This window comes from Zalophus californianus, chromosome 6 (assembly GCF_009762305.2).
Source record: "Zalophus californianus isolate mZalCal1 chromosome 6, mZalCal1.pri.v2, whole genome shotgun sequence".
Lineage (NCBI taxonomy): Eukaryota > Metazoa > Chordata > Mammalia > Carnivora > Otariidae > Zalophus > Zalophus californianus.
The window spans coordinates 128,983,554-129,010,052 of NC_045600.1; the positions used below are offsets into that span (position 1 = coordinate 128,983,554).

Here is a 26,499-nt window from a genome sequence, read left to right on the forward strand (position 1 = left end):
CCGCCCACTCCCCTCCTCCTCTCTCCTCCCCAGCCTGCCCCTCCGCCGAGCCCCGGCCGGCGCCGGGGGCATTGTTTTTGGAGTCTTGCGGGAGGGGAGGGCGCGTGCAGGGTGGCCGGCGCAGTGCGGGTGGGGGCGAGAGCGTGTGGGCGCGCGCGCGCGTGTGCCGGCGCGGGCGGGGGGCGGGGGCGGTGCCTCGCAGCCTCGCACCCCACGCCCGGGCTCCGCTCCGCACGTCCCTGGAATCCCGGGCTCCGGTTCTTGGCGCGCGCCGGCCTGGGCCGGGCCCTCCGCGCGCCGCGGCTGCGGCTGTGGCCGCTCCAGTGTGCGCGCGGGCGCGTGTGCGCGGTCCCGAGAGCTCGCGCGCGCGAGCCCCCAGTGTGTGGCAGCGGCGGCGGCAGCGGCGCGGCGAGGCTGAGGCTCTTGTTTACCAGCATTAACTCCGCTGAGCGGAAAAAAAAAAAAAAAAAAGGAAAAAACCCGAGGAGGAGCGAGCGCACCAGGCGAACTCAAGAGAGGCGAGCGAGCGAGAGGGACGCCGCCAGCGAGCCTGTCCCCGGCGCGCCCGTGCCCGGCGCTTGCAGACCCTCGGCCCCGCTCCCCGGGCCCTCCACGCCCCTCCCGCGCGAGGGGAGCTCCACGGCGCGTTGCGCGCCTCGGCTTTGACCTTCAGCGAGCCGGAGCCCCCGCGCGCGGAGCCGGCTGCGGCGGGCGGGGGCCGGGCGGGGGCCGGCGCGGAGCCCGGGCGGCGCGGCGGGAGTGCTGAGCGCGGCGCGGCCGGCCCGCCGCTTTGTGTGTGTTCTGGATTTGGGAAGGAGCTCGCGGCGGCGGCGGAGGCGCTGAGGGAGGAGGCGGCGGCGAGCGGAGCCCGGAGGAGGAGGAGGAGGGGGAGCCGCTCATTCATTTTTACTTCGCATTTTTGCCCCTGGCCGGCCTCGCCCGCGACCCGGACTTCGGGGCAATCTTGCGAACTGCGTCGCGCCCTCCAGCCGCGGAGGCTCGGGTGTCGGACAGCCTCCCCCTCTGCCTGGGGTCGGGTTTGTTTTTCCTCGCCGAGACCAATTTGGGCTTTGCCCCCTTTCTGTGCAGTTTTCCCCCCCTCCTGCCTCTCTGGGTTTGAAAATGGAGGCCGACGACGCCGACAGCCCGCCCCGGCGCGCCTCGGGTTCCCGACTCCGCCGAGCCCTGGGCCGAGGCTGCCGGCGCTGAGGGGCCGCCCCGCGCCGCCGCCCGCCCGCTCCGCGCACCCGGAGGGTCCCTGGCCGGCGCCGCCTTTGGAGTATTGTTTCCTTCGCCCTGTTTTTGGAGGGGGCGAAGACTGAGTTTGAGACTTTTTCTTTCCCGTTTTTTTCTTTTTTTTCCTTTTCCTTTTCCTTTTTTTTTCCTTTTTTTTTTTTTTTTGAGAGAGGGGAATTTCGTCCCAAATAAAAGGAATGAAGTCTGGCTCCGGAGGAGGGTCCCCGACCTCGCTGTGGGGGCTCCTGTTTTTCTCCGCCGCGCTCTCGCTCTGGCCGACGAGTGGAGAAAGTGAGTATGTGCCCGCCGCCCGCGGCCACTGCGGGAACTTTTCCTCCGAGGGGCTGCGCCCTGTTTGCGAAACCCGAGTTGCCACCGTCGCAGCTGTCGGGCCCCCGGGCTCGGGAGCGGCGGGGCGGGGTACGGAGGGGCTCGGCCAGAAGGCCGGAGCGGCCCCGGGGCCCCGGTTCAGCGCACCCTCGCGCGGGAAGGGCCTCGGGGGCTTTCTCTTTCGCTGTCCCGAGAGCCCTGCCCCGCGGGCCGGTTGTCTTTCGCTGCGCTCGTGCCCGCGCTGGGACTCCGTCGGGGGAGTTCGCGCCGGCCCGGGCCCCGCCACCCACACCTCACCCCCCTCCCGGTGCGCGGGTCACTCGGCACAGAAAGCTGGCCCCCGCGCGGCGCGCAGACGGCGGTGACAGCTCCCGCGGCGGCGCGGGGCCCCTGCTGCTGGGGCACACACGGTGCTCGGGGAGCCCACCGGCCGTGGCGTTCCAGGGGGAGGCGCCCGGCGGAGAGGCCCCGCAGCCCCAGGACACGTTTCCAAACCTCCCAGCGCGGCCTCTGGTTGCCAACGTGCTTGGCCCCTCGGGCGTTTTGGGATTCTGGCCTTTCCCTTCCCGTCAGTTTCACCCGATCTTCGACGGGTTACCTGCCCCTGGCTTCGGCTTCCCGCGGCTGCCCTGTGCCGCTTGGGTTGGGGGGCGCGTTCCCGCTTAGCACCCCCCGCCCGGAAAACAGCTAGGTTGGGGGCTCTACATCAGTCTGGCTTTTCCGGGGAGTGAGTCTGGGCCACTAGTTCAGAGGGTTCTGGGATTTTCTTCAACCAAGTTGCTATTCGCGGGTAGACGCCTCTCCTCCTCCTGGCGGGGCTGGGGGTGGTCGGTCAGCATCCGACTGTGCTGGAGTGGGTGTGTGGTCCGAGTCGACGTGCAATTCCACACACGTGCTCGCAACGCGGGGCTGTAGCTGTCGCCACACGGCCGCTCGGGGATACCTAGGCGCCTGGCCCTGGCGAGAGGTGTCGTGCGCCGTGGTTTAAGGAGCGCCAGGGTCTGCGGCAGCGGGGGAGGTGGGCGGGAGGGTGTTTTGTTTTGCGAGCGCAGAGCCCTCGCCTTGGTTTTGTGGCCGGAGTTGTGTGGCACTACCTACCCCCCCACCCGCCCCGCGCTTCCTTTGTGCAAAGTTAATAAGCAATATCGCTCCACGCTCGCTATCGCTTGCAATCTGATAGCTTTTGTTTTGATAGCGTCGGGTAGGGGTAGGGAAGTGCGGGGAGGGAGGGAGAACTTAGGGCCCCACGGTGTGTGGAGGGAGGCGAGGGAGGGGGTTCCATACTCAAAAGATTGAAACGTGGTTTCCTAGCATAGTCGCGATGGTAGGATAATTTGAACACGACGAAAGTTTCAATGCAGTCGGAGAACTGGGGCTGGGAACGGTGAGGGCGTGTTGGTGAGTAATGTTTGCCGAGGGTATGCAGGTGGTGCCAATTAACTTTGAAAAAATCACGACCGAGCCTTGAAGAGTGAGGGGGGGAAACCGGGAGGCGGCGGGGGGGGGCGGTCTGGCCCCCTCACGGGGGCGATTCGGAAAGGCTGTTTGTGTAAACAAACCCTTCTTAAGTGTCTTGTAAGAAATGAGTCCATGATGGAGTAAGAGGAGATTTTTTTTATAAAGAACTAGTGTTTACTACATGGAGTAAGTCGCAGATTGAGGCCGGACCTTCCACAAATCTGAGCTCTCCTGCTCTTTGTTTTCTAAACTTTGAGCTCACTGGATTGGACGAAAGGCTTTCGGCTCCCTTCTAAGGATTACAGATGGTGTTTGGTTGGGGGGTGGGGTGGGCAGAAGAGGGTTTCTAGCCTCTAAAAGCTAAACACAGTTTAGAAGACACAGGAGAGCTAATCAATTTTTATGGCATGCTACCGAAGTGTGTAGTGTCTCTAGATTTATTATTTAACGTTAGTAAGTTCTGAAATTCACAACAGCAATGATGGCCTTGCTTCTTGAGGAAGGAGTCGGGCATTTTAAAATAGGATGTCTTGTTTGGAGCGATCTTCATGAAAACATGCTCTTTGTGAAAGGCAGTTCTTTCTTGAGAAAACAGGAGGAGAAGGGGCATTTTTCATGCTACTGAGAGACCAAAGTTTTTTTTCTCAAGGATCCCTTGAAAATCGTTGGTTCCTGAAAACCTGATGGATGGCCAGAAGGCACTCTTGACTCCCCATTTGGTTGGTCCAAGTCCTCATTCAGTGTCTGCTCCTTCCCACAGCTCTGAAGTTTTCGGGAGAAAATGATAAGCTCAGTGTTAGCATGTGTTCGCTTTTTAGTCAGAAAGGTGGTAGAAGACTTAACTCTGATAGAAGTAAAGTACTGAATCCAATCAGAGATAGGTAATTCTTTTGGCTGTCTAGGATAGTGATAAAAATTGGGATGGTGTTGGTTCCTATTGTGTTGGCATATTTAAGGATTAGTGTTTCCTCTTTGAACACTGAAACCTACAGCAGTAGGGTGATTTTCTTTTAAACCTTTAACTTAGATTTAGAAGTTTTTGAGGCAGATGAAGTCATGCAGATATGTGTGTTTTGTATCAACATAATGTGAACAGAGCATCTAAAGAAGGGAGTCTTGGAAGTTATGAGTAGTAGATCATCTGATGGCTGCTTCTTCCTCCTCTTCTTTTTAAAAATCCATATTCACTTCAAACAGATTGTGGCCATCTCATTAAAAGGATTCAGTCATCTTTCTGCCCCAGGCACAGTTATATCCTCTTGTCAGAGAAATATAGGTATGTGAAAGGTTGGTGTTTAAAGAAGTTGGTGTTTTATTACCAGAGGAAGAGCACAGAATAAGAAGTTTGGAAAGAACCTAAATAGCAAATTATAGTTTAGACTGTAGAGAGGACTAGCAAGTAAATGGTACTTTTGAGTAGGGATGGGGTGTGGGTCAGGATTTGGAGTTTAAAAGGTTATATGTTTGATTTGTCAGAAGGATTAGAAAAATCCAACCTTAAGAAATATGCTAAGGTTGACTGGAAGAACCTTAAAAACAAAGTGCTAAGTGAAAGACGTCAATCACAAAAGACCACATATTGTATGATTCCATTTATATGAAGTCCAGAATAAGCAAATCCATAGAGACTGAAAGTAGATTAGTGGTTGTGTAGGGGGCGGGGAGGCGGGAACAGGGAGTGACTTAATGGGTATGGGGTTTCTTTTGGGGGTGATGAAAGTGTTCTAAAATTAGATGGTGGTGATGGTTGTACAACACTGCACTAAAACCCATCGAATTGTACACTTTAAATTAGTGACTTTTATGGCATGCGAACGATATCCCAATAAACCTGTTGTGTTTTTTGGTAGAGATGTGCAGAGGTCGACAAGAATGCGTTGTGTTCCTTTGAACATAGAGATTAGATTAAAATTATTAAGTAAATTTGTCCAGCAGGTTGGTGTCTGTCTCTTTCTTATTTGTGGAATTTTTCAGATCCATGCCCTATAGCAGTATAACAAACCGATGGCTGATGCTCTGTCAGCAGCAGGGATTCAAGGCCACAGGAGACATGGAGAAGGAAAAAAAAAATCTTGGTTCTGCATAGCTCAAGTTAAGGATTAGGGGGTTGGATTAAAGAAACACAAATGCTAGTGAAAGTCAGATTTGTGACAGTAAAATCCTTCACTGCATCTGAAACGAAGTTGGTTTTTCCAAGATTAAAGTTTAGGATCCGGGTCTGGCTGGCTTTTTTGGTATTTCCAGTTTTCTTACATATGTTTTCCAACAAAGAAATAATGTACTGTTTTAAGGTGGTAAAGAATTTCCACTTTTTTTTTTTTTTTTTTTTTTGACATCCTATATTAACTACTCTGGTAGTGAAGACTGAGGTTGAATGTGGTGGGTTTTTCTTTGTTGCTCATTTTATTTTCTAAAAAGCTCCAGAATCTGAGCAGGAAACAGAATCTTTGTAAGAGAGAGCGGTGGTTGCAGGCATACAGTAATTTTTTTAAATTTAAAAATTCTCATGGAACAAAAGATTTAAAAATAGAGCAAAGGCAATTTTGTTTTTAAACAGTTATGCCTTTTTCCAGGTTTACCTTGGCCTTTTAATAGGAAAAGACGTAGAGAATAATTGTTGTTTACTTTTGTTTTTGGTCTTTGTCTAAGGCTTAGTTTACTAATATAAATGTTTCCTGTCCTTATTGTTGCAAGATCAGGGCTGTGATGAAAATCAACTGTATCATTTTCACTTGTTGCCTTAGAGTTTTGCCAAGGGGAGCCCCCAAGGGACAGTAGCTTCCTTTTAAATCTGGTTTCATTTGTTTTGTGAAAATGTGCTTCGAGAAGCAACCAAATCCAACCAGCACTTATTGGGCACCTTCTGTATGAAAGCTGGACCCTGTGCTAGGCAATGCGTAAGCTTACAAAGAAAGACGACTTTGCTTTTGCCCTTGGGGCATTTTATAAACTCCTTCATGAAACAAAGTTGCTTGGACATTCAGATCTTTTTTAGCCTCAACACAGGATAGGCAGTTTTCAAATCGACAGCAAACAGCCCTTTAAAGGCTCTTTAAAAACATGTAATCTACAAGTAAACCAGGGTTGCTGAATCTTCTCAAGCCCTGTGTTGTACCATTTTTGCCACCTTAACATACTACCTCCTACTGCAGTGGCATGGCAGGCCATGACACATAGGACACATTCACTCATCTTTGCTCAGCCTCGCTGCTTTGAGAGAACATTGGTTATGACAATTGTGATGAAAAGTATGGAGTGTTGCAGTTACCTTTTGCCAAAACTTTAGGAGTTACAGGTGTGTCCATGAAGGCTGCACAGCATGTTTTGAGTTGTAAGGGAGATGGAACTGTTCTGGATTTATGCATTGCTTAGCTTTCTGGAAATTATTAGGAAACTTTCTAAATTGTAAGGCTTTATAATTTAAAAGAACTTGCTGTTTTTAAAGGTGTGAAGGGGTAAGAAGATTGAGGAGGCAATTAAATCTTGAATTTTTTTTTTAATCCTAAAAAGTAGAAGCCATGTTTCTCTCTGGGTTGTGAGTTACTTCGATTTGTTTTCACAACTCATTTAAAAATCATACAAAGGGGTATCTGTGCCAACTTGCTTTGAACAGCTTTTCTTAGCCAACCTATGACAGATGCTATCTGAGTCCAAGAGATGCCCTCTGAATTGTACTAAATATATAATGGTTGCACCCATGCTTGGGGTATAGTTTCTTGATTTCTCTGAGATTGTTCTGAAGGAAAATTCTGAACACTCTAAAGACAACAAAGTGAATAATGAATGAAGCACTCTGACCCCTACCCTCCCCCCCAACCCTTGAAAATAACAGGTTTTCCTGTTACCTGTAAAGATATGATTTGGCTTAAACTCGAGGTGTGGGGGGGTGGTACATGCAACAGTCCTGATGTTTGTGCACATTGAGACTTGTTGACATATGGGGAGCATAACTGATTTTCAGTATTTGGAAAGATTAAAATTTTGAGGGATGTATTACCCCTCCCCCTCCCACCTCCAAGGATTGGTAAAAACTGATTTGTTCTGAGAAAAGGGCAAATGTTTGGTATAAAATGATTAGTAAAAGATCTTGAAAAACAAGTTAGGTTGTTCCGGCAATAGATACATATTCCCTTGGCATGATGAAGTTTGTTTCTTTTGTTAAATTTTGATGGCCTTTTTTTGACTCACAATGGTAACAATACCTTTGATTTTGAGACTTTTGAACTTTCGAAGACTACATTGTTTTCGACTTTGAAAGCGTTCATTTTCCTCATGTTGTAAAGTCCCAGATATCAGTTTTGAAGATATCCCTACTTTTTTTCAGTTATGCCAATTTCACTGATGGCTTATGCAATTGATTCATTTCAAAATCTTAAGGAAATACTGATATTTATTGAATTGAGAAATAGTTTTTTTTTCCCCCTCCATGAGCTTTCTCAGTAAATACACGTTGAACACTTATTGGACTCAGGTCTTTAAGTTTAAAAATTCATTCTGATACCATAAACTATTTTGCATACATTTTTCAAGGTATGAGTCAAACCATAGAAATCACTTGCTATATTTATTGAGAACACTAAAGAAACAAACTAGTAAGCAAGGCTTTCATTTTTTTCTTTCTTTTTTGTGCCCTGACTACAAAGAATTTTTAAACTTACAGGTTGCTATTCAGATCTTACTGGAACATAACAGAAAGTAGCTTCTTTTATAATGGATGAATGCCTACGATTGCCATAACTTTTACAGTGTATTGTTGCTGTTATTTATGACTGGGAAAAGTAAGTAGGGATATGGGGACTGACTTTATTTTCATATTTATCCTCTCCTTGGTTAGTGCTGGTGATGGCTTACTTTGTAAGTTGCTGGGGATGCGTCCATGGAGCTGAGTGACTTTGCCCACATAGGGTGGCTGATGGTCTTGCAGCTCATACTTTCTTATTTGAAATAGTTTGGTGGCTTAGTCACATGGGGATGCATATGACTGGTGCCACCAAATATTGCTGAGAGAGCCATGCCTGCCTTAAATTGCTTACATTATAATAGTCTGGATTTTTTAAAGAAGCATTTATATTTAAAGACTTTAGCAGTATTCTATTCCTGGTCCAGAAGGTCTTGGCGGTGGGGGTGGGGTGGGGGCAGTGGAAAGGGGATGATGGTTGAAACATTATTCTTTTATCTCACTCCTCACTCTCTTAGCCCCCTTAACAAGACAGGCATCTACTTCAGTAATAATTATATAATAAAAATGCTATGCAAAATTGTGTGTCTGTGTTTCCATTCCATTCATTCAAATTCTGACAGTTTTAAATACGTTATTGTTTCTGTCTTGTATACTTTTGTATGGCTACTTTCTTTTTAACCTGGCACTAACTTTCTTTAAACCGGCTTTGGGATTATTTGTCAGTTTGGTAATTCAGGTGTATGCATACTGCTGTTTAAATTACTCTTGACATGGGAGAACAAATATATTTTGACAGCCTTAAAGCTTAAATGTTTTATAGAGCAGAACTTTTAAATTTTCCTGAGATATTTTCGATGCCTACTTTCAGCTTGTCCTCTCCTGTAAAAATATAGTCAGTGGGTGGTTTGTCTCTCTAAAATTGATATTGGAAATACATATTTGACTAAGTAAATGAGATAGCACCAATTTGGGTTAGGCAAATTTTAGTTAAAAGCTTTAGTGAATAGTTAAGGAACAGAAGTCTGATGATAATTAGGGAGAGATGAGTTTATGCATAACAGTTTTCCCCAAATTTGAAGTATCTGAGTGACTTTTAATAACTTCTGGAAAAAAGTAGGAAGCCTAGAGAAAGCCAAGGTGTGAGGTCCATGAACCATCTGCGTTATCAGGTGGCAAACAGTTCTTTAAGTCATTAGCTTTATTTAGATTGTAAAGTCTTCATCAGATGTGCTCAGATTTATCTGTGTTGTCCTAAATTTATTCTCCCCATCTTTTTTTTCCTGGGTCTCGTAATTGTGGGATAATACACAGGCTCACAGACTCAGGATTTGAAAGAGAAGCACAGATTGCAATGAAAACAAATGAACAAAGAGACCAGTGACAGAGGAAGATCTGCTGTTCAGCTTTCCTTCGCTCTGTTGTCTGATTTCTGCAGATAATGAGTTCACGGCATATGTTAGGTCACAACATTATGGTATAGTTTGGTTACAGGAAATTCTTTTGATATCAATTGCTTTACATGTTTGGGAGATATAGTTGGGATTTTCTTTCTAACATGTACCTCAATAAGATTTCCAACAGTGAATGTTGGATCAGGATGGGATTTTTAAATTTTAGTTCTTCAACCCATTCTTTTCTGGGGAGACTGTTAAGCGAATGTTTCCTTTCTACCTTACTGAGTCCCTTGAAATCATTCAGATTTGCTTCTGATTCCGGCTCCACCCTGGTCCAGGCCAGGCCTGCATCATCTCTCCGAGGAGATGCTCTGCAGGCCTCTGAGCCACTTTGACTCTTGTGCCCTCTCTCTGGTTTGATGGATTGGCCAGCCTCAAATTGTCAGCCTGTGCATTTTGTGGTGCTGCACAGTGGTCCAAGAATCAAGTCCAAGGCTCCTCATACTGGGCTGTGATACATTCTTAGTAAGACTCTGCTGTAGGGATCCTATGTTAATTCCCAGCACTCCTCAACACCCATGCTTTAGCTCTGAGGTTAATAAGCCATGCCATTCCTGTCTCCATGGTTTTGTTCCTGCTGCGTTCATGGTCTGGAATGTTTTTCCTTTTTGCTCCCCTGCCACCCTTACTGAATAGTGGGAGGTGCTACTCTAGAGCACAGAAGAGTTACCTGGTTCTGGTTTCTTTGTTGTCAATTAGGTCTTTGACCCCGGAACAAGTATTTAACTTTTTTGAGTCTCAACAGAAATGTAGACACGTAATTGGGAAGTTTTCTCCTTTTCTCATTAACAACATAAAAATATTTTCTAATATATTTAGAAAACTAAAGTCAGAAACATTGGGGAATGGAGTTTTTATTTTTAAAAATCTCTAGGTTTCAGATCTATAAAGTAGGGACAGGATGTTAGCTATGTAAAGATTTTTTATTTGAGAAAGAGCGTGTGAGCATGAGAGGGGGGAGGGGCAGGGGGAGAGGGAGAAGCAGACTTCCCGCTGAGCCAGGGACCTTGACATGGGGCTCGATCCCAGGACCCCGGGATCATGACCTGAGCCGAAGGCAGACGCTTAATGCACTGAACCACCCTGGTGCTCCACAGATGGTAGCTATCTAAAGGTGGAATTAATTTCCCCCAATACCTTTCTGTGGTTTTAATAGATCTGAGATGACATCCTTTCATTTCTAATTCGGATTCCCCTTCCTTCATGAAGCTTTTCAGATTACTCTAACTTCTATAGACCTAACTTCCCCCTTACTCCTTTTGAGTTCATAACCACTACTGTGCTGGTTAACAGTGGTGGTTTGTTTTGTCTTGTACCTGAGCTGTTGTCATTTTATGAGGCTGTAAAGAGCAGTGGAGCCAAAGAGCCTGCTTTGAATCTCAGCTCCTCAGTAGCTAAGATCTCAGGCAAATTACTTAATCTTCCTGTGTCTCAGTTTCCTTGTCTGTGAAACTGTCATTTTAGTAGAACCTACTTACTACATTTTTTATAAAAATTAAGTGACACGCAAGTGCTTAGAACAGAGGCTAACATATACTAAGCCCCTCAGACTTCAGCTTGTTATTGCTCTTATGGATGTGACATTCTTGAACAGAGGTGTTGTTTGGATAGTGCCAGAAATATAGGACACACTAGATATTTGACTGCCCTTGTCACTGACATGTGATGGATATAAAGCCTGACCTATAATAAATGTTCCACAATAAAAATTTTGTTAAAGTGCTTAACAAGATGCATTTGGCTTGTTAAAGCTCAGTAGTATGATTTTACCTTTTTTCAGCAAACAGTGGTAAACCCCTATAGTTCACCTTTGACTTCAGAGATCTGTTCATTGTGTCTTCTCCCCTAATTCTTCCAGTTACCCATTTCTGCCAGTGCCGTTGAAGTGTCCAGTGTGTGCTTTGCCCACCTCACTAATGCATAGGCGACACCTAGTGGCCAGAAAAGAAATTCAGCCTGTTTGGTACTGATTTAACTGAGCGGGTGCCCCAAGGATGGAGATAGCAATCTCCTCCTCCCTCCCGACACCCCCCCCCCCACACTCCCCGGACCCTTAGATTTTTCCTTCTGGCTTCGTTCCTGGGAACCAATTGCAGGAAAATGTGGGGACTGCAGGCTTCTGTAGAAACCATTGGTTTTGGATTAAGATTGCTGTACTGTGTCAGCCAACTCCTTTAAGAATTAGCTACAATTAGGGTCTTCCTAACTGTTGTAAACAATTTTGGCAGAATTGTTGTATCTAGCATACCTTTCACAATTCAGAGTGGAAGATGTTTCTACAGGACTTTAATAAATAAAAAGGTTCTAAAATATTTCTTTTGAGATTAGAGATTAAAAAAAATAAACCCTACTAAGTCATTCTGAAAAATAAAGCAAGATTTACTTCCCATTGCTGTACTGAAATATGTGGTAACACTTTTTCATTCTTATAGGTGTTGCCTTGGGCAATTTTATGTAGTTAGCATGTTCGCCAGTCAGAGCTCCTAATGGAGAATGGACACTTCAGTTACTGGTGTTACGTCTCACATCAGATGCAGTTTGTTAGGTGTTTTTCTGTATTTGGTTTCATGCTTTTTTGGTATTTTGAGAATCTGCTTTCTCACTTCCTTAGCTGCAATGACACTTAGTGTATAATGGTTATTCCCCTTTACATCTCGGAAGTTTTAGACTCGTTTCCCTGTGATTGCTTTTTATTATTTTTAATTTGGAAATCATTTCTTTGGCTGTGTGAGAGAAGACTGCAATGTGCCATCATCTCAGATGTTTTGAACAACTTCAGCTCTTTCTCAAACAGGCTGTACTCATTCAAGTCTCTTTGCCTTGGCAGGTGAAAGCCCCTCTGCCTAAAACAACTATGTTACCAATTTGCCCTCTGGAAAACTTCTTTAAGCTTTAGCTACGATTTCACCCTCTCTGATGGCCTGGATTGTGCATGCAGGGTGGTCCCGTGACACTCTGTAGCTCTGTTAGCACATTGCCCCCATATTGTTCCTCCCAGTGGTTGGGGAGGGGGATGATGGTACCTTGCCCGGTGCCTGGCACATAGGACGACCTCAAACAGAAGACTTCTTAGGGGGTAAATCCCCTCTCCCCTCCCCCTCCCATTCACTTGGAAGCACTCTTTACAACAAATTCATCATCTTTTCATTATAGCTCTGCCACTGGAAACATTTTACCGTCCTAGTCACTACTATGTAGAACTTGAAAGCAAAAAAATTATCTTTAAAATCCTTCTTTCAGGGTGCCTGGATGACTCAGTCATTTGAGCGACTTTTGGTTTCAGCTCAGGTCATGATCTCAGGGTTGTGAGATCAAGCCCCATATTGGGCTCTGCGCTCAGCATGGAGTCTGCTTCAGATTGGCTCTCCCTCTCCCTCCTGCTCACTCTTAAAATAAGTAAATCTTAAAAAAATAAAGTCTTTCTTTCATCAGGCTTTTTGCACACTGAGGTGAACAGAAACCTTAAAACTCCTGGAAAGGCTATTTGTGAGTCTATCCCTGTGGAGGGAGGCCTTGTTCCATAAGTTCCCTACAGGTAGGATTTAGTGAGTCATTCATCACCACCAGTTGTTGGTAGTGGGCCACATGTAAACCATGGTGGTACTGGGTGCTTGACTGAAGGCAGGCGGTCAGGCTGGGCTCAGCTGTGTTGTGGTCCAGGCCTGGCCTGATGCGGAGGACCTGGGTGGAGTCTTGGGGCCAGGTGGATGCTGGCCACTTGCTCTCCTGAATCACAGGGCAGGCCTAGGTCACTTCTCATGACCTTTATAGCCTTCAGATCCTAAGATACAAGGGAGAAAGAGCTGAAGGTCTTTGGAAGGTCTGGTTGGAACCAGCAGAAATACTGTGAACAGACATTTGCTTCTGTTTCTTGCATCGATTTCTTGGTGAGGCCAGTAAGCTTTTGCCTTGGGTCCTGACAGGGACGGTAGCCAATCGTAAAGGCCCCTCATCCCTTGAGTGCCCCCTTTCCTTTTGGGCTTTGGCGAAGGCCTTTGATTGGCCTCATTGTGGAACCAATGAAGGTAGAGTCAGCTCCCTGACTGCCCCCCGCCCCAGCCCTGGAAGTTTATTTGTCTAGGATGGCGCGAAGAGGACTCCTGAAACTAATTAACACCTAAGAAATTATCCTTAACAGCTTCGTGCTCCCAAGGAGACTGGTGAGGCGGGATATTTCTTACAGAAAATGTAAACATAATCATTTGAACCTGGCATGTTAATTTCAAGCATACCTTGTAAAAGAGTATCTTGTAAAGTTGCCATGTGAATGTTCAACAGGGTGGGTGTGAACTCACCAGGACAAGCCAGTACAGCACCTGCCTTTCATCTGCCTGTGTCAGTGGGGTTTGCGTGTGCGGAGCAGTGCCTTTGAAGCCCCGTCTGCTCAAACACCTCTGCCTCCCTCTCTCTGATGCAGGGAGGCTTCTGGGGAAGGGAGCTATGGGCCTCCGTGGCCCCATCTGTAGTTCGGGCTATTTGGGATGATATGAGGATTAGCACCAACGTAGCTGAGATGCCTAGCAGAATCAGCAGGTCGAAAGCATCCAACAAAGACCTGGTTTTATCTGTGTCCTTTCCATAGGCCTTGGCGGCCCTGCTGGCCCCTCGCAGGGGCTTCTGCGCTCCGGCTCTCTTCCCAGCCCCAGCCCCAGCCCCGGGCATTACCGCTCAAGGGTGGACCTCCTTTCCCTTATGCCCTGTGCAATTTTAAGCTCATGAAGTCCAGGCCGCAGCTCAGCCTCTGGAACCACTAACAGGCTGCATCTCTGAGCCACAAGAGAAGTTGTCTTTAAGTTAACCCAGCTGGCTCCTGTGGATCCTTACATTCAAGGTTATATCCCATCTAAAGAGGAGGGGACGGGGGTGCCTAGGTGGCTCAGTCAGTTAAGCATGCGGTTCTTGACTTCGGCTCAGGTCATGATCTCAGGGTCCTGGGGTTGAGCCCCACACTGGGCTCCGCTCTCAGTGCAGAGTCTGCTTGTCCTCCCTCTGTTTCTCCCCCTCTACCCCCTCGTGCTCTCTCTCAAATACATAAAATCTTTAAAAAAAATAGAGGTACAAGGTAGGCGGTGGGGAGTTTACAAAGCCCTGCTTTTGACATCAGGCCCGCAATGGCCTCACCTCCTCTGAGAGCGTATGGAAAACGTGTGCTGCTTTCTCTCTCAAGGGGCTTACTCTCCAGTTGGGGACCGTCAAATTCTGGTGAACAGTCCCAGGCACATGTGTTCAGTGCTTAATTATGGCAGCTGACTGAGGCTGTGGAGAAGTGTGTGAGCTGTAGGGGCTCATGAGCGGCTGAGGAACTTGAGAAGGCTTTAGGGAGTCTGACTCAGGGTTCCAGGGGACAGTGCTCCAGGAGGGCAGGGCCCATGGGAGCTGTGGTGGAGGTGCACACTGGGCAGGGGGGACCCGGGCCATAGAACCAAGTGTATCCGTGAAGGGACTCGGTGATGGGTAGACAGTGGGGAGCTTTGAAGCCTTTTGAGCACTGGAGTGGACTGGTGGAAGGGTGTTGGGGGGGCTGCTCTGGCATCTTGATGGGGTCAGGATTGGGAGACCAGTGAAGGTGAGGATGAGGGGGACCCCTGAGGAGCAGTCCCCAGTGGGGCAGTTGACGTAGCAGAGCCCTTTGGAAACTGCCGCCCTGGACTTCAGAAAAGCTCCTGTGGAGGAGCACTTACCTTCATCAGGGGCCTCAGGGGTACCTGGTAAGGTCAAGGACCGGTGCTACAACCTTGGGAGTCCTACAGCCTCCAGACTTCCTCTCGTAGCAAAACCTTTCCAGGGGAGCGCTCTCACGTTCCTCACCAAGGGTGCTGTGGGAAGCCAGGTGAGAGATGACCCTTGTTTCCATCTGAGCTGGGTCAGGTGGACCTGAGTTGGCCCTGGCCCTGGCTTCCTGTGGTTGGGACGGTCGGGGAAGAGCCCGTACCTGCCCCCCCTCCCCCCCAGCAGTGCTGGCAGATCTTGCAGGGCTATTTCCAACCCTCACCGCACAGGCTGAGAGGAATGAGGAATGATTTGTTTGAAAGAGGATGCCAACTTTGCGTCCAGGTCTGGGCTTTGCTACTGGTGCTTTTTAACTCCTGTTGATTTATGTTTTTAACTCGACTGGGCACATTGTAGTTCTCGATGAGAAGCAGTTGCCAGTCCTTAGCGCGCAGTTGGTGCGCAGAGATTCGTGCTGCCTGTTCTAGGACCAAAACTGTTTTCACTGGACAAATAACATTATAAAACACAGTAAAGCAGGAGGCTTCCTGGGAGGGTGACATCATGTGGCCCCGGGGGACTTTGCGTTACTTTTCTGCTATCAGGATAGTGAATTCTGAATTTTAAATCATCTTCTGCCTGTTTGAGCAAGTAGAGCCTACGTACCTCAACTGGTCTGTGTTTTCTTCATCTGCAAAGCGGGCCTTCTGCCATGTTCCAGATGCTTTCTCCCCCAGTCGTGGCTGATGGTCCAGGTTCCATTTTGAGATTTGAAATAGAGCTTGGAACCTCTCCAAACAAGAAGTCTGCAGCTGTGCTGTTCCTGGGACACCTGGTTTACCGTCTCTGCCCCAGCTTTCTCATCTGTAAAACGGAAGATGATAAGGACACCCATCTCGGAGGATGGTTACATGTGTTCATGAGTGAATACACATCAGTCCCTTAGAACAGAGTGTCTGCCATGGACATTAGGGGTTAGCTGTCATTGTCATGAAGGATGGAAGATTTATACATTAGAAGTTGTTTACTTAAAACTGATGCCCTCCTGGTTGTATATGATTCCTGTGTTTTGCTCTTATGACATTTGCCTTTTCTGACCTTCACATCAAGATTCTCTAGCTTTGTTATACCTAGAGGCGTTTCAGAAGTGTTCTATCCAGCTTCTCTGTCTCTGGGAAGTGCGCCTCCTTCCCTTGAGTTTCTCTTCCTAATACCCCCTCTGCCTCTGTCGAAGGGCATGAAACATTTTCCTCTAGGAGAGGGATTGTTTGGATCCCCCAAAAGCCCATGTGTCAGGCCAAATGACAGAAATGAGTCATTCACATGGTAGTGTGAACAGTGTACTTCCCAGCACTCGTCCTGCCTCAGAGACAGCCAGGTAATTAGGGGTCAAGTGGCCTTCTAGGGAAGAACCAGATCTGCCTGGTCAAAGGCATGAGTAGTTGGGGCTGAGAGTGCTATCCCCAGGCAAAATTAAGGGCGCAGGATCTGAAAAACACGAATGTATGTATCCAGAAAAACTAAAATATTTTAGATTGAAAGTGGGGAAAATTGAGAATCTGTGCCCCTTATTGGTTGAAGCCTGCTTGCAGAGATGGGAGTCCCCAGAGTCTGGGGCTAGGGACTGCCAGAGAAGGCTTTAGTCAGGGGGTGGGAAGCTAGCGCAGAAATGGCACCTGGTGGGGCGCCTGGGTGGCTCAGTCGGTTAAGCGTCAGACTCTTGATTTCAGCTCAGGTCATGATCTCAGGGTGGTGAGATCGAGCCCTGTGTTGGGCTCCAACTGGGCATAGAGTCTGCTTAAGATTCTCTCTCCCCCTCTGCCCCTCCCCCTGCTCACTTGCTTGTACTTTCTCTCCTAAAGAAAAAAAAAAAGAAGAAAGAAAAGAAAAGAAATGTCACCTGGTTAGTAAATGTTTTGCTGGAGAGCCTTCCTCTGGGACAGCAAGAAGGAACTGCCCTCTTGCTCTGCAACCTTGGGTTATATAGGGTCTTCACTTCCCAGGATTGAGATTCAGGCATAGTCTTCTTTCAAAAGTTCATTAGGTAGGCTTGGGTGGTCTTGCTGGGGGGCCATCACCTATGGTGATGTTTCCAAGGGAAATGTTATTTTGAATCCGAACTACTTAATCAACTTAATTCAAAGTAAGTGATGGTGCTTTTCTTTTGTGAAAAAAGCTCTCTGAGGAGGAGTTAATTCCTTTGGTTTAAAACTTATTTCTTAGAAGCACATAAAAAAGATGCTCCACATTACTCTGTCATTAGGGAAATGCAAATCAAAGCCACAATGAGATACCATTTCACACTCATTTGGGCGGCGATTATCAAAAAATTGAAAATAACAAGTGTTGGCAAGGATGTGAAGAAATTGGAACGCTTCTGCATTGCTGCTGGGAGAGTAAATGCTGTAGTCACTGTGGAAAACAGTATGGCAGTTCCTCAAAAAAGTAAATGTAGAGGGCACCTGGATGGCTCAGTCGTTAAGCGTCTGCCTTCGGCTCGGGTCATGATCCCAGGATCCTGGGATCAAGCCCCACATCTGGCTCCTGGCTCAGTGGGGAGCCTGCTTCTCCCTCTCCCTCTGCCTCTCCCCTGCTCATGCTCTCTCTGTATCTCTCTGTCTCAAATGAATAAATAAAATCTTTAAAAAAATTAAATGTAGAATAGCAGTCTTATCCAGCAACCTTACTTTAGTATATACCCCCAAGAATTGAAAGCATGGAGCTGAATAAGTAGTTGCATACCCATGTTCATAGCAGCAAATAACAGTTTGCAATGGCCAAAAGGTGGAAGGAACCCAAGTGTCCGTCGCTTGAGTGGTTAAACAGAATGTGGTGTATACACACAATGGAATATTATGCAGCCCTAAAAAGGAAGGAGATTCAGACACAGGCTACAGCTTGGATGAAGCTTGAGGACATCCTGCTAAGTGAAATAAGCTAATCATGAAAAACCAAATACTGTATCATTCCACTCATATGAGGTGCCTAGAGTCGTCAGATTTATAGAGACAGAGAGTAGAATGGTGGTTGCCAGGGACCGGGGGGAGCGGCAAAAGGGAGCTTAGATGTTGATCAGTTTAGAGTTTTAGTTTTGCAGGATGAAGTGTTCCATGGTGGATGGTGGTGGTGGTGGTCATGCAATGGTGTGAATGTACTTTCAGGCGCTGAATCGTGCACTTAAAAATGGCAAATTTTATGTTGTATTTATTTTACTACAATAGAAAAAATACCTTATTGATTGATTCAACTGCAAGCATATACCATGTGAGACTGTGTTGGGGGATGGGGGACAGATTTGAGAAGACCAGCGCCTGCCCAGGGTGGCCATGGGGGAAGGGGCAAGCCGGAGCTGTTGAAGGTGTTATGGGAGCACAGTAGAGGACCTGTGAGGTCACCAAAAAAAAAAAAAAAAAAAAAAAAATGTCGATTTGGGCTGAATCACTGGGGATGGGTTTGTTTTCCATAATGAGAGAGTATCGCAGATACTGTTTTCCTTTCAGGGAAAGTAAGTCAGGAGTCAGACTTCCGTGCCATGTAGTCACAAATGAAGTTTGTTACTAATCAGCCATGTGATGTGTAATTGCTTTTCATTTCCTTATTTTTCCAAAAGAGAGATTTGTTTAGATATTTGGTTCCCTCCCTGATTACACTGGAAGTTTTTCATTTGTTTTCACAACTCATTTTTTTTTTTTTTTGTTGCGCACTGGCTCCCCCATTACATAGGGAGCCCCAAAGGAAAGGGGTTGACCTCTGTAGGCAAAAATGGGAGCATCTCAAAAGAAGAGCCATAGCCTTTGCCTTATAGAGGGAGAAACTGAGGCTCCAAGGGGCGTGTCACTGAGTGGCACAGGGCGTGTGGTGCATGTCAAAGGCCGGGTCTGTCCGTCTGTCCACCATTCCAGCAGATGCTCTTGGGGCTGGTTCTTTGTACTGAGTTGTCACCCTCTAGTTTAACCAGGAGTCAGGGCTCAGGCCTGGACCTGCTCCATTCCAGCAAGACTGGGAGGTAGCCGAGCTTGTCTGGCTGCAAAAAGAGTTTTCTCCACCCCATTCAGAGTAGCAGCCTCTTGGTCTGGGCCCTGTGGGAGGGAGGAATCTGGCTGCCGCAGCTCATCCAGGTCCGGACGTTGGACTGGCATTTTCCCTGCATCTCGGAAGCAAGCGTGAGAAGCCCAAGTGACCACTCTTTCCCTGAGTGGGCAGTGTTGTCACATGACAAGTGGTGTGTGTGTGTGTGTGTGTGTGTGTGTGTGTGTGTGTGTGTGTGTGTGTGTGTGTGTGTGTGTGTGTGTGTGTGTGTGTGTGTGTGTGTGTGTGTGTGTGTGTGTGTGTCTTTTTCCCAGGTTGGTGACGCACTCTTACAGAGCTCTGGGGATGTCTGTGTCAGCTTGGGCTGCTCTCATAAATGACCACAGACTGGATGGCTTAGAAAACAGACATTTATTTCTCACAGTTCTGGAGGCTGGAAGTTTAAGAGCAAGGCGCTGGCAGATGCCCTGTCTGATGAGGGCCCACTTCCTGGTGTACAAGTGGCCATTTTGTTGTACCGTCATGTGGTAGAGAGTAAGGGAGGTCGGGGGAGGGAGTTAGAGAGTTCTGGTCTCTGTCTCTTCTTCTAAGGACACTCACCCCATCATAAGGGCCCATCCTCATGACTTCATCTAAACCTCATCACCTCACCAAGGCCCCACCACCATCTGCTACCATCCCGTTCAGGTTTAGGTCTTTAGCATAATGGCGGAGGAATGAGCTGTAGCTAAGGCTTCTCAAGAGCAGGACTCTGTTTATGTATAAATTCTTGGCCAATTTTGAGAGTTAATTACAGATTAATTTTGAACCATTCAGTGGAGTCCAGTACCTAAAAGTGCATGTTTTCAAAAATGGCACTAAGCACATTTGCCTTCTGATGCTCCGGTCAAGTGCTTGCAATGTATAGTTTGTCTTCTGTGTAGCCCGTTGCTTTTCTTAAAGTGAATGCTGCTTGAGAGGAATACAATTACTGGGAAATCTCACAGGAAATGACCCCATTTCCCCCATTTTTGGACAAAGAAGCTGCTGCTTTTAAACTCTGCAGTAGCTGCATAGAGGAGAATTACACTCCAGAACAGCTTAACTTTGAGTTTTTGAAAGCCAGTTCCTTGGTGAGCACACACCTATTGGATGTATGGAATTCAGTTCAAAGGCACTCATCTCGACTTCCCCAGGGTCTATTTTGTAAACCCGACTCCAGCATAGTGGGTTGGGCGGGGAGGGGGTCCATGGAGGACTGTAGCCCGCTTCAGCGTGCTTGCTTGGTACTTCCTTTCATGGCAAATGCAGAAGGCTGGGGTGGTGATTGTTAATTGTTTATAAGCATTAACTGTTTACAAGTCATACTTGCTATTTTAAATCAGACCCTGCTATTATGTTGTTTTGTTTCTGTTCACAGCTGAGTTTTAAGCTGGGTAGGATTTAATGGTGAGTCACTCCCATGACGGTAAAATCAGTATCGATCAAGCCTTCTTGTTAATCCTGCAAGCAGTTTAGAGACGGATAAAGACAGTCTTAAGGCTTCTGCCTGCGAGGATCCCTGCGTGCGGGTTGCTGCCGACAGGCTGGGCTTCCTTAGGACGGCTTTAGCCCCTTTTACCTGCTGACCTGGACCCTGCAAGGAGTGTTGAATGTGCTTCTGGGAGCCTCCTCTGCCTGAAAACAAGACAGGATCAAATGAAGGGCCTCTAAGCCCATGTGAGGTTTTCCCCTCCTCTTTCCTCCCTGAACTTCACTTCCACTATTGTTTGAATATTCAGTGAATGTGTGTCAGTTAACTGTGAGGAATTCATGATCCTTTTTTTTAACCTCCCTGGGCTCTGAATACAGGTCTGATTTGCCATCTTTTCCTCATCTGGGTCGGGAAGTTGCCTGAGGGTCACGTGTGAGTGGCTGGTGCTGTGGAGTCTTCTCAGCTCAGAGAGAAAGTTTGAGGGAGAGGTGTGTGGGTGGAGCGGGATGTGGGGGCAGCGAGTGCGATAGCAGCAGGAACTCCAGGACCCCCCCCCACTTTTGTTGGCTCTGGGAACTCCACCCCGACTCCCCTGAGGGCAGTGGGAGGCACTCATACCCACCTTTCCTTAGTTCTCTCAGCAGCCCTGCCAGGGAGGCGTACAGACTTCAGGGCATCTGCCCAGGCAGTGCGGCCACCTGGGTGTCCCAGCTCTGTGCCCTGAGTGGGGCCTGGAGGTTGGCGGCCTGGTGAGGAAGCTGCACTGGGCAGAGAGGGGTGCTCTGGCTCCTGGCAGGGGTGGTGGGGCATGTCCACTGGTACTGCCCAGGGTGCTCGTGAGAGCATGCGCTGATGATACTACTTGGACTCGCCTGCCATGGGCAAGAGAGGAGAAGGATTTGGTGTTGCTTGTGCTGCAGAGCAGACAAGGTAGAGGGGCAGGTCAGGGGCCCAAGGGATGCTAAGTTGAGCTAGATAGGGAGAATCTGGTTTTGTAGGAGCTGAAGAGAGAGACAGGTTGGAGAGCCTGGATATTCAGGGACCTGCTGGAGGTAGACAGGGATGCACAATGCAGCCCCTGCCTCAAAAAGAGCTCATGGTGTGGTTGAGAGGGCAAGGAGCGCGTGCCTGCTGGGATGAGGACACTTTTATGAATGAGAACAGAACGAGCAGGCTGGGGAAGGGCTGTGGAAGTTGAGGACGAGATCGTAATGCCCAGAGGGATCCTGGAGACTTCATGGAAGAGGTGCTTAGAGGACCGGACCAGAACGATATTCTTACCTGTGGGGCTGGGCTGAGGTCAGGACTTTCACACTGTGTCGTGGGGCTTGAAGAAAAAGACGGGAGAAGAAGGTTTATCGAGGTAGTAGTGGGGGAGGGGCTGGGGCTGATGGCAAATTTGGAACGGTTTTGGGGGTCTTCAGGGGCCAGGCTAAGGGATATGGTTGTTTCCTGAGGGCAAAAGGAGTTTATTAAAGACTAGTTCTCTTATTTATGCTGAATTAAAATATTATAAACTGGAGGCTAGTGGTCTTTGTGAAATAACCCAGAGTCTTTTAGGGGACGTTGTGATGAATATCTGGTGGAAGACATGAGAGGTCTGGGGGGTCCTCTGTGGCCCCTTCCTAGTGTATCCGTGCAAGCCCTCATTCTGCACATTCCAGTTTGTATTTTCCTGTTTGATTATGGCACACTTACTGGGATGCCTGGATAAAAAAAAAAAAAAAGCCCTCCCAAATGATCATATCTGACAGGAGCAAGTAGAAATGACTTTATTTCCTTCTTTTTTTCCTTTGCTTTCCACCTAGATGAACATTTTTAGAAACCTGTCATCTAATATAATTTGCTAGTAGAGGTGGTATGTTTGATATCTAGAGAAAATAATTGGGAATATTTTACAAGCTCTGGTAGCTTTCTGGTATTCAGATTGTTAGGACTTTGGAACAGGAATAAGTTTCTGAATTTAGTTGCTATTACTTTTGGAAGAAGGATGACAGTACTCGCTTTTCCCTTGATCAGCATAATAAACTCCTGTGCAGACATTTGTTGGGTGTCTCAGGTTGATGCAAATGTGGTCTTTGTAGAAAGCGAGCTCCGTTTGAAACAGGTGATCTAAAATGAGAGCAGCATCCCCTCGAATCTGCATGGCTGCACGCATTCATGTAGTTTTGCTCCACGGACCTTTGGTTGTTACTCAGATTTAGCAGGATCTATCCAGGTAGCGTCTCTCCCGAAAACAAAAGTGACCATTATTCGTAATCAACTGGTGGCTGTTTTGAGACGGGAACTGTTCAGCGTTGTGAGTCTTCCGAAGGTTCAACACGGGGCAGGACTGAGGAGGCTGAAGCGCGGGGGCAGGCTCTGTCTGTGCAAAATCACCAGCCTCAAGCCCCCTCCCACCCCTCACTTAGCAGCATCTTAAACAAAACCCCATTTATAGACAGCGAGTTCCCACTGAGCCTTTAATTATGGGGGCAAGGTATGCCTGGTGGTTGGGGCATGAAGCCAGAGGCTAGGGGCTTACTTACTGGTTAATTTTCTCTGGCCTTTCTCTCTCAAGTCTCAGCTCTTTTAAGATTCAGAAAATAATACAAAATGCCTAAGATTTCTGAAATTCCTGGCCTTGGAGACTTGACTACATAAAAGAGCCAGGATTTTCAGGCTGGCCATTTTAGCATCAGCCAGTTCCCACTTCCTGATTCATAGCTTCCAGGATTTGTAATGCCTGTAGACTCTCCCTCTCCCTCTCCCTCTCCCTCTCCCTCTCCCTCTCCCTCTCCCTCTCCCTCTCCCTCTCCCTCTCCCTCTCCCTCTCCCCCCCTCCCCCCCTCCCCCCCCTCGGCTAAAAGCAGCCATTGAAAGAAAAAATAAATAGCAAAATCCCCATCCCAGAAGTTCTACTTCCTGTTGTTGTACTAGTGAGCTCTGAAAAATAGCTTTGCAAGTTTAGGCTCTTGTTTGGGCTCTTTCAAAAGAATTCTTGAGATCTTTTGTTTGGATAGGCTGTATCTGTATGAAGGCGATAAGTTAAAAGAACTTCATTCAGTTTAATCAGCACAGAAGTAAGTGCACAGGCTAAATTTTGGGTTCTTTCTTAGCTTTATGGCATATATATGAATGTAATCCACCGAACAGTGAGTTAGCCAGGGTACATACCCATTTCAACAACGCCAATTGTTTCCTTCACAGTTTAACGTTTATTTATTTATTTATTTTTTAAAAAACCTACTCAGGTACAAATTACACTTTGTGCATATAAAAGAAGAGGGAATATTTAGGATTCCTGCAACAAGGGATAAAGATCCAAAGTAATCAAGAAGATGATGGAATGTTAGACTTCACGTTTTCCCAACAAACCCTTTTCGTTAAATAAAAGTGTAGATCAGCAAAAGTGTCTCAAGTCCAAATGTTCCTGTGCTCTTTTATTCCTCCTTTGAATAAATTTGAAAATTTGAAAATTCTGGTCTATTTTGTCATAAAAGTCATAACATTTTCAGAAATACAAAAAGCTTTCAGCTTAAAGGGATGATGTTTTGGCCACTCACGTGGTCTTGATTTGAGTTGACTAATTCTGGTCTCAGAATCATTTCATCTGTGGTGAATAGATTCCCTTCCCCTCTCATCTCCCCCCACCCCCAAATCCAGGTGCCTAAGAAGTTGCGGCAGGATATCTAGTGATACGTGATCTGGGACTTCATGAGGACTAACACAAATATTTCTGGGTGGAAATCCTAATGTCCAGCTTCCATTGTATAACCCAGTAACTGTTCTTTGGAGATGCTGGGCTGTGTTGTCAGCTAGGGGTGCATTAAGGCACTGTTGCCTCCCTTCTCCCGGGTTCTTGTTGGGTCCATTTGGAGCACATGTGGTTTTACCTGGTATGGCTAATTGACATACTGGTGCAACAACCTGTCTTCCGGGGCACTCTTTCTAGAGGTCATAAATAGGAGACAACTTTTTGTTTTGTCTTTCCTAACTGCCCATCCAGTGGGGGAACAACAGGGCTCTTGGCCGTAGTTTTTTGGGGGGGTTCTCTTAACCGTAAAAATTGGGGAAAAAACCCTCAAATCCCTGGGTGTAACTTTTTAGGTTTTTTTTTCTTTTTTCTTCTTTATTTTCTTTCCTTCCTTTTTTCTTAGCAGAAAGACCTTCTATATCATCTTTGGAAACACCTGTGTTTGTAACTAAATAGATGGTGATACTGGATTCTTCCAGGCGGGGTTCATGGCTCTGCAATCACAGTTAGACCCTCCTGCCTCACCTTGAGCTGTTGAAGAAATCTTTCCAATTCCTGCTGATGGTGCAGAGCTCTTGGGAGCTGGGTGCTCTGAATTAGCAAATGGGCAACTGCTTTTTGAGGTCACTTCATTCTGCGAAAATAGGTGATGTGCACATTCTTGATAAACACCCCCCTTTGCATCAGGCTCTGCTGATTGGTTTTGAATTTTGTGTGTTTGAAGCCACCATCTTTTCTCTCTGGAAGTTAGTGAGCTCCCTCTTCTTCTCATGCAGTGAGCTTTCCATTGTGGTTGCACTTTCTCCAAAAATACTTGTAAAAACTGTGGAGCACGTTTCTCTTGTCTCGTGAAGGCTATCTTGAGGGCTTTGAGAGGTTTAATTGGCAGAACAAGTTGGTGGTGGTCTCTGAAGGGTCAAAATATGAATGCTTTCTATAGATTCTAGCAAATCTATATGTTTAAAAGCCATAATGGTAGGGGCGCCTGGGTGGCTCAGTCGTTAAGCCTCTGCCTTTGGCTCAGGTCATGATCCCAGGCTCCTGGGATCGAGCCCCACATCGGGCTCCCTGCTCAGCAGGGGGCCTGCTTCTCCCTCTCCCACTCCCCCTGCTTGTGTTCTGCTCTCGCTGTGTCTCTCTCTGTCAAATAAATAAATAAAATATTTAAAAAATAAATAAATAAAAAAAGCCATAATGGTAAGTTCTCAGCTTTTGGGGAGAGTGGATTTTAGACACACTTTAAAACTATTGCTGTAAAATGAATCTGATTCTTTTACTGGAACAGAATTTGTTATCAAATCATACTCACCCATGCCAAAAGGGCAAAACAGGGGTTGTGCTTGCTTTAAAGTAAAATTTTGGAAAGGAAAGCTGTAAACTCCATGAAAGCAAGAGCGGTGTTCATGTGGGTCCATGGGACCTGGCACATGGTGGTTTTTCTATATATGTACATTAAAGAAATGAAAGTGCAGAGGGTTCTAAGATCTTGGTCAAGATTCCGATCTAAGCAAAGCTTTCCTACCTTCTAGTTACTATGCTCCCCGGAGAGCCCATTGCCTCCCATATATGGGTCCTCTAAGAGAGGGTTCAGGTAGTTCTGGGAATTGGATTCAACAATAATGTGTCCGTATGGCAATATAACCATTTCATATATTTGACCTCTTCAGAGATAACCTGCCACTTTAATGAACAATGAACCTTTAATTAGGGACAAATTTGCCTGCCACCTTATCCTGTAATTATTGCACTTATTGCTTTTTTCAAATTATAATAGTAATACGTGGTTATTAGGGGAAAATCTGAAACTATGGTTAGGTAAAAAGGAAAATAAAAATCATCTTTAGTCAATCAGTCTAGAGGGAACTGTTGTTAATATTTTGTTGTAATTTCCTGAGGTCTTTTTCTACCCTAAACTTAGATGTATATCTATATATATTTTTAAAAATAAAATGGATATTATATTATATACACATTTTATCCTCATTTTCCCCCCTTAGCATCACATTGTGATTTTTTTTGGTCTGTTACATTATATTTTTATCATCTGGAATATGGTCTTTAATGAAATGATTAAAATTATGTAACTGCTAAATTTGAGCATTTTTACAATTTTTTTGCCATTAAAAGTCATGTGATAAAATCGTTGTGTACTGTTGCTACTCTATTTCTTTGGGTTAACTTCTTAAAAGTTGAAAGTATGGAATACTAAGAATTTTTAAAGTGTGCATATTTTCAATCCTAGGTAAATATTGCCAAATTGCTTTCCAGAAAACTCCAGTTTAAGCTCCTGGCAGGAATGCCTGCCGCCCATACTCTTCACCAATGTTAGATGCTAAACTGAGCCTTGCAAATTTAGCATTTAAAAATTTTTGTCTCACTGTTTTAATTTCCTTTTTAAAAAATTATTGATGGG

General features: G+C 46.5%; 1 protein-coding gene across 1 annotated transcript in view; it reads left to right on the forward strand.

Annotated features, from left to right (window-relative positions):
• Positions 1–1,298: 1,298 nt before the first annotated feature.
• Positions 1,299–26,499, forward strand: part of IGF1R (insulin like growth factor 1 receptor) — a 289,584-nt gene continuing 264,383 nt past the window's right edge. Inside the window, exon 1 of the mRNA XM_035727932.1 lies at positions 1,299–1,527. Within this exon, the coding sequence (XP_035583825.1) occupies positions 1,434–1,527 (94 nt within the window). The 5' untranslated portion in view covers positions 1,299–1,433. The remainder of the gene's footprint in view (positions 1,528–26,499) is intronic.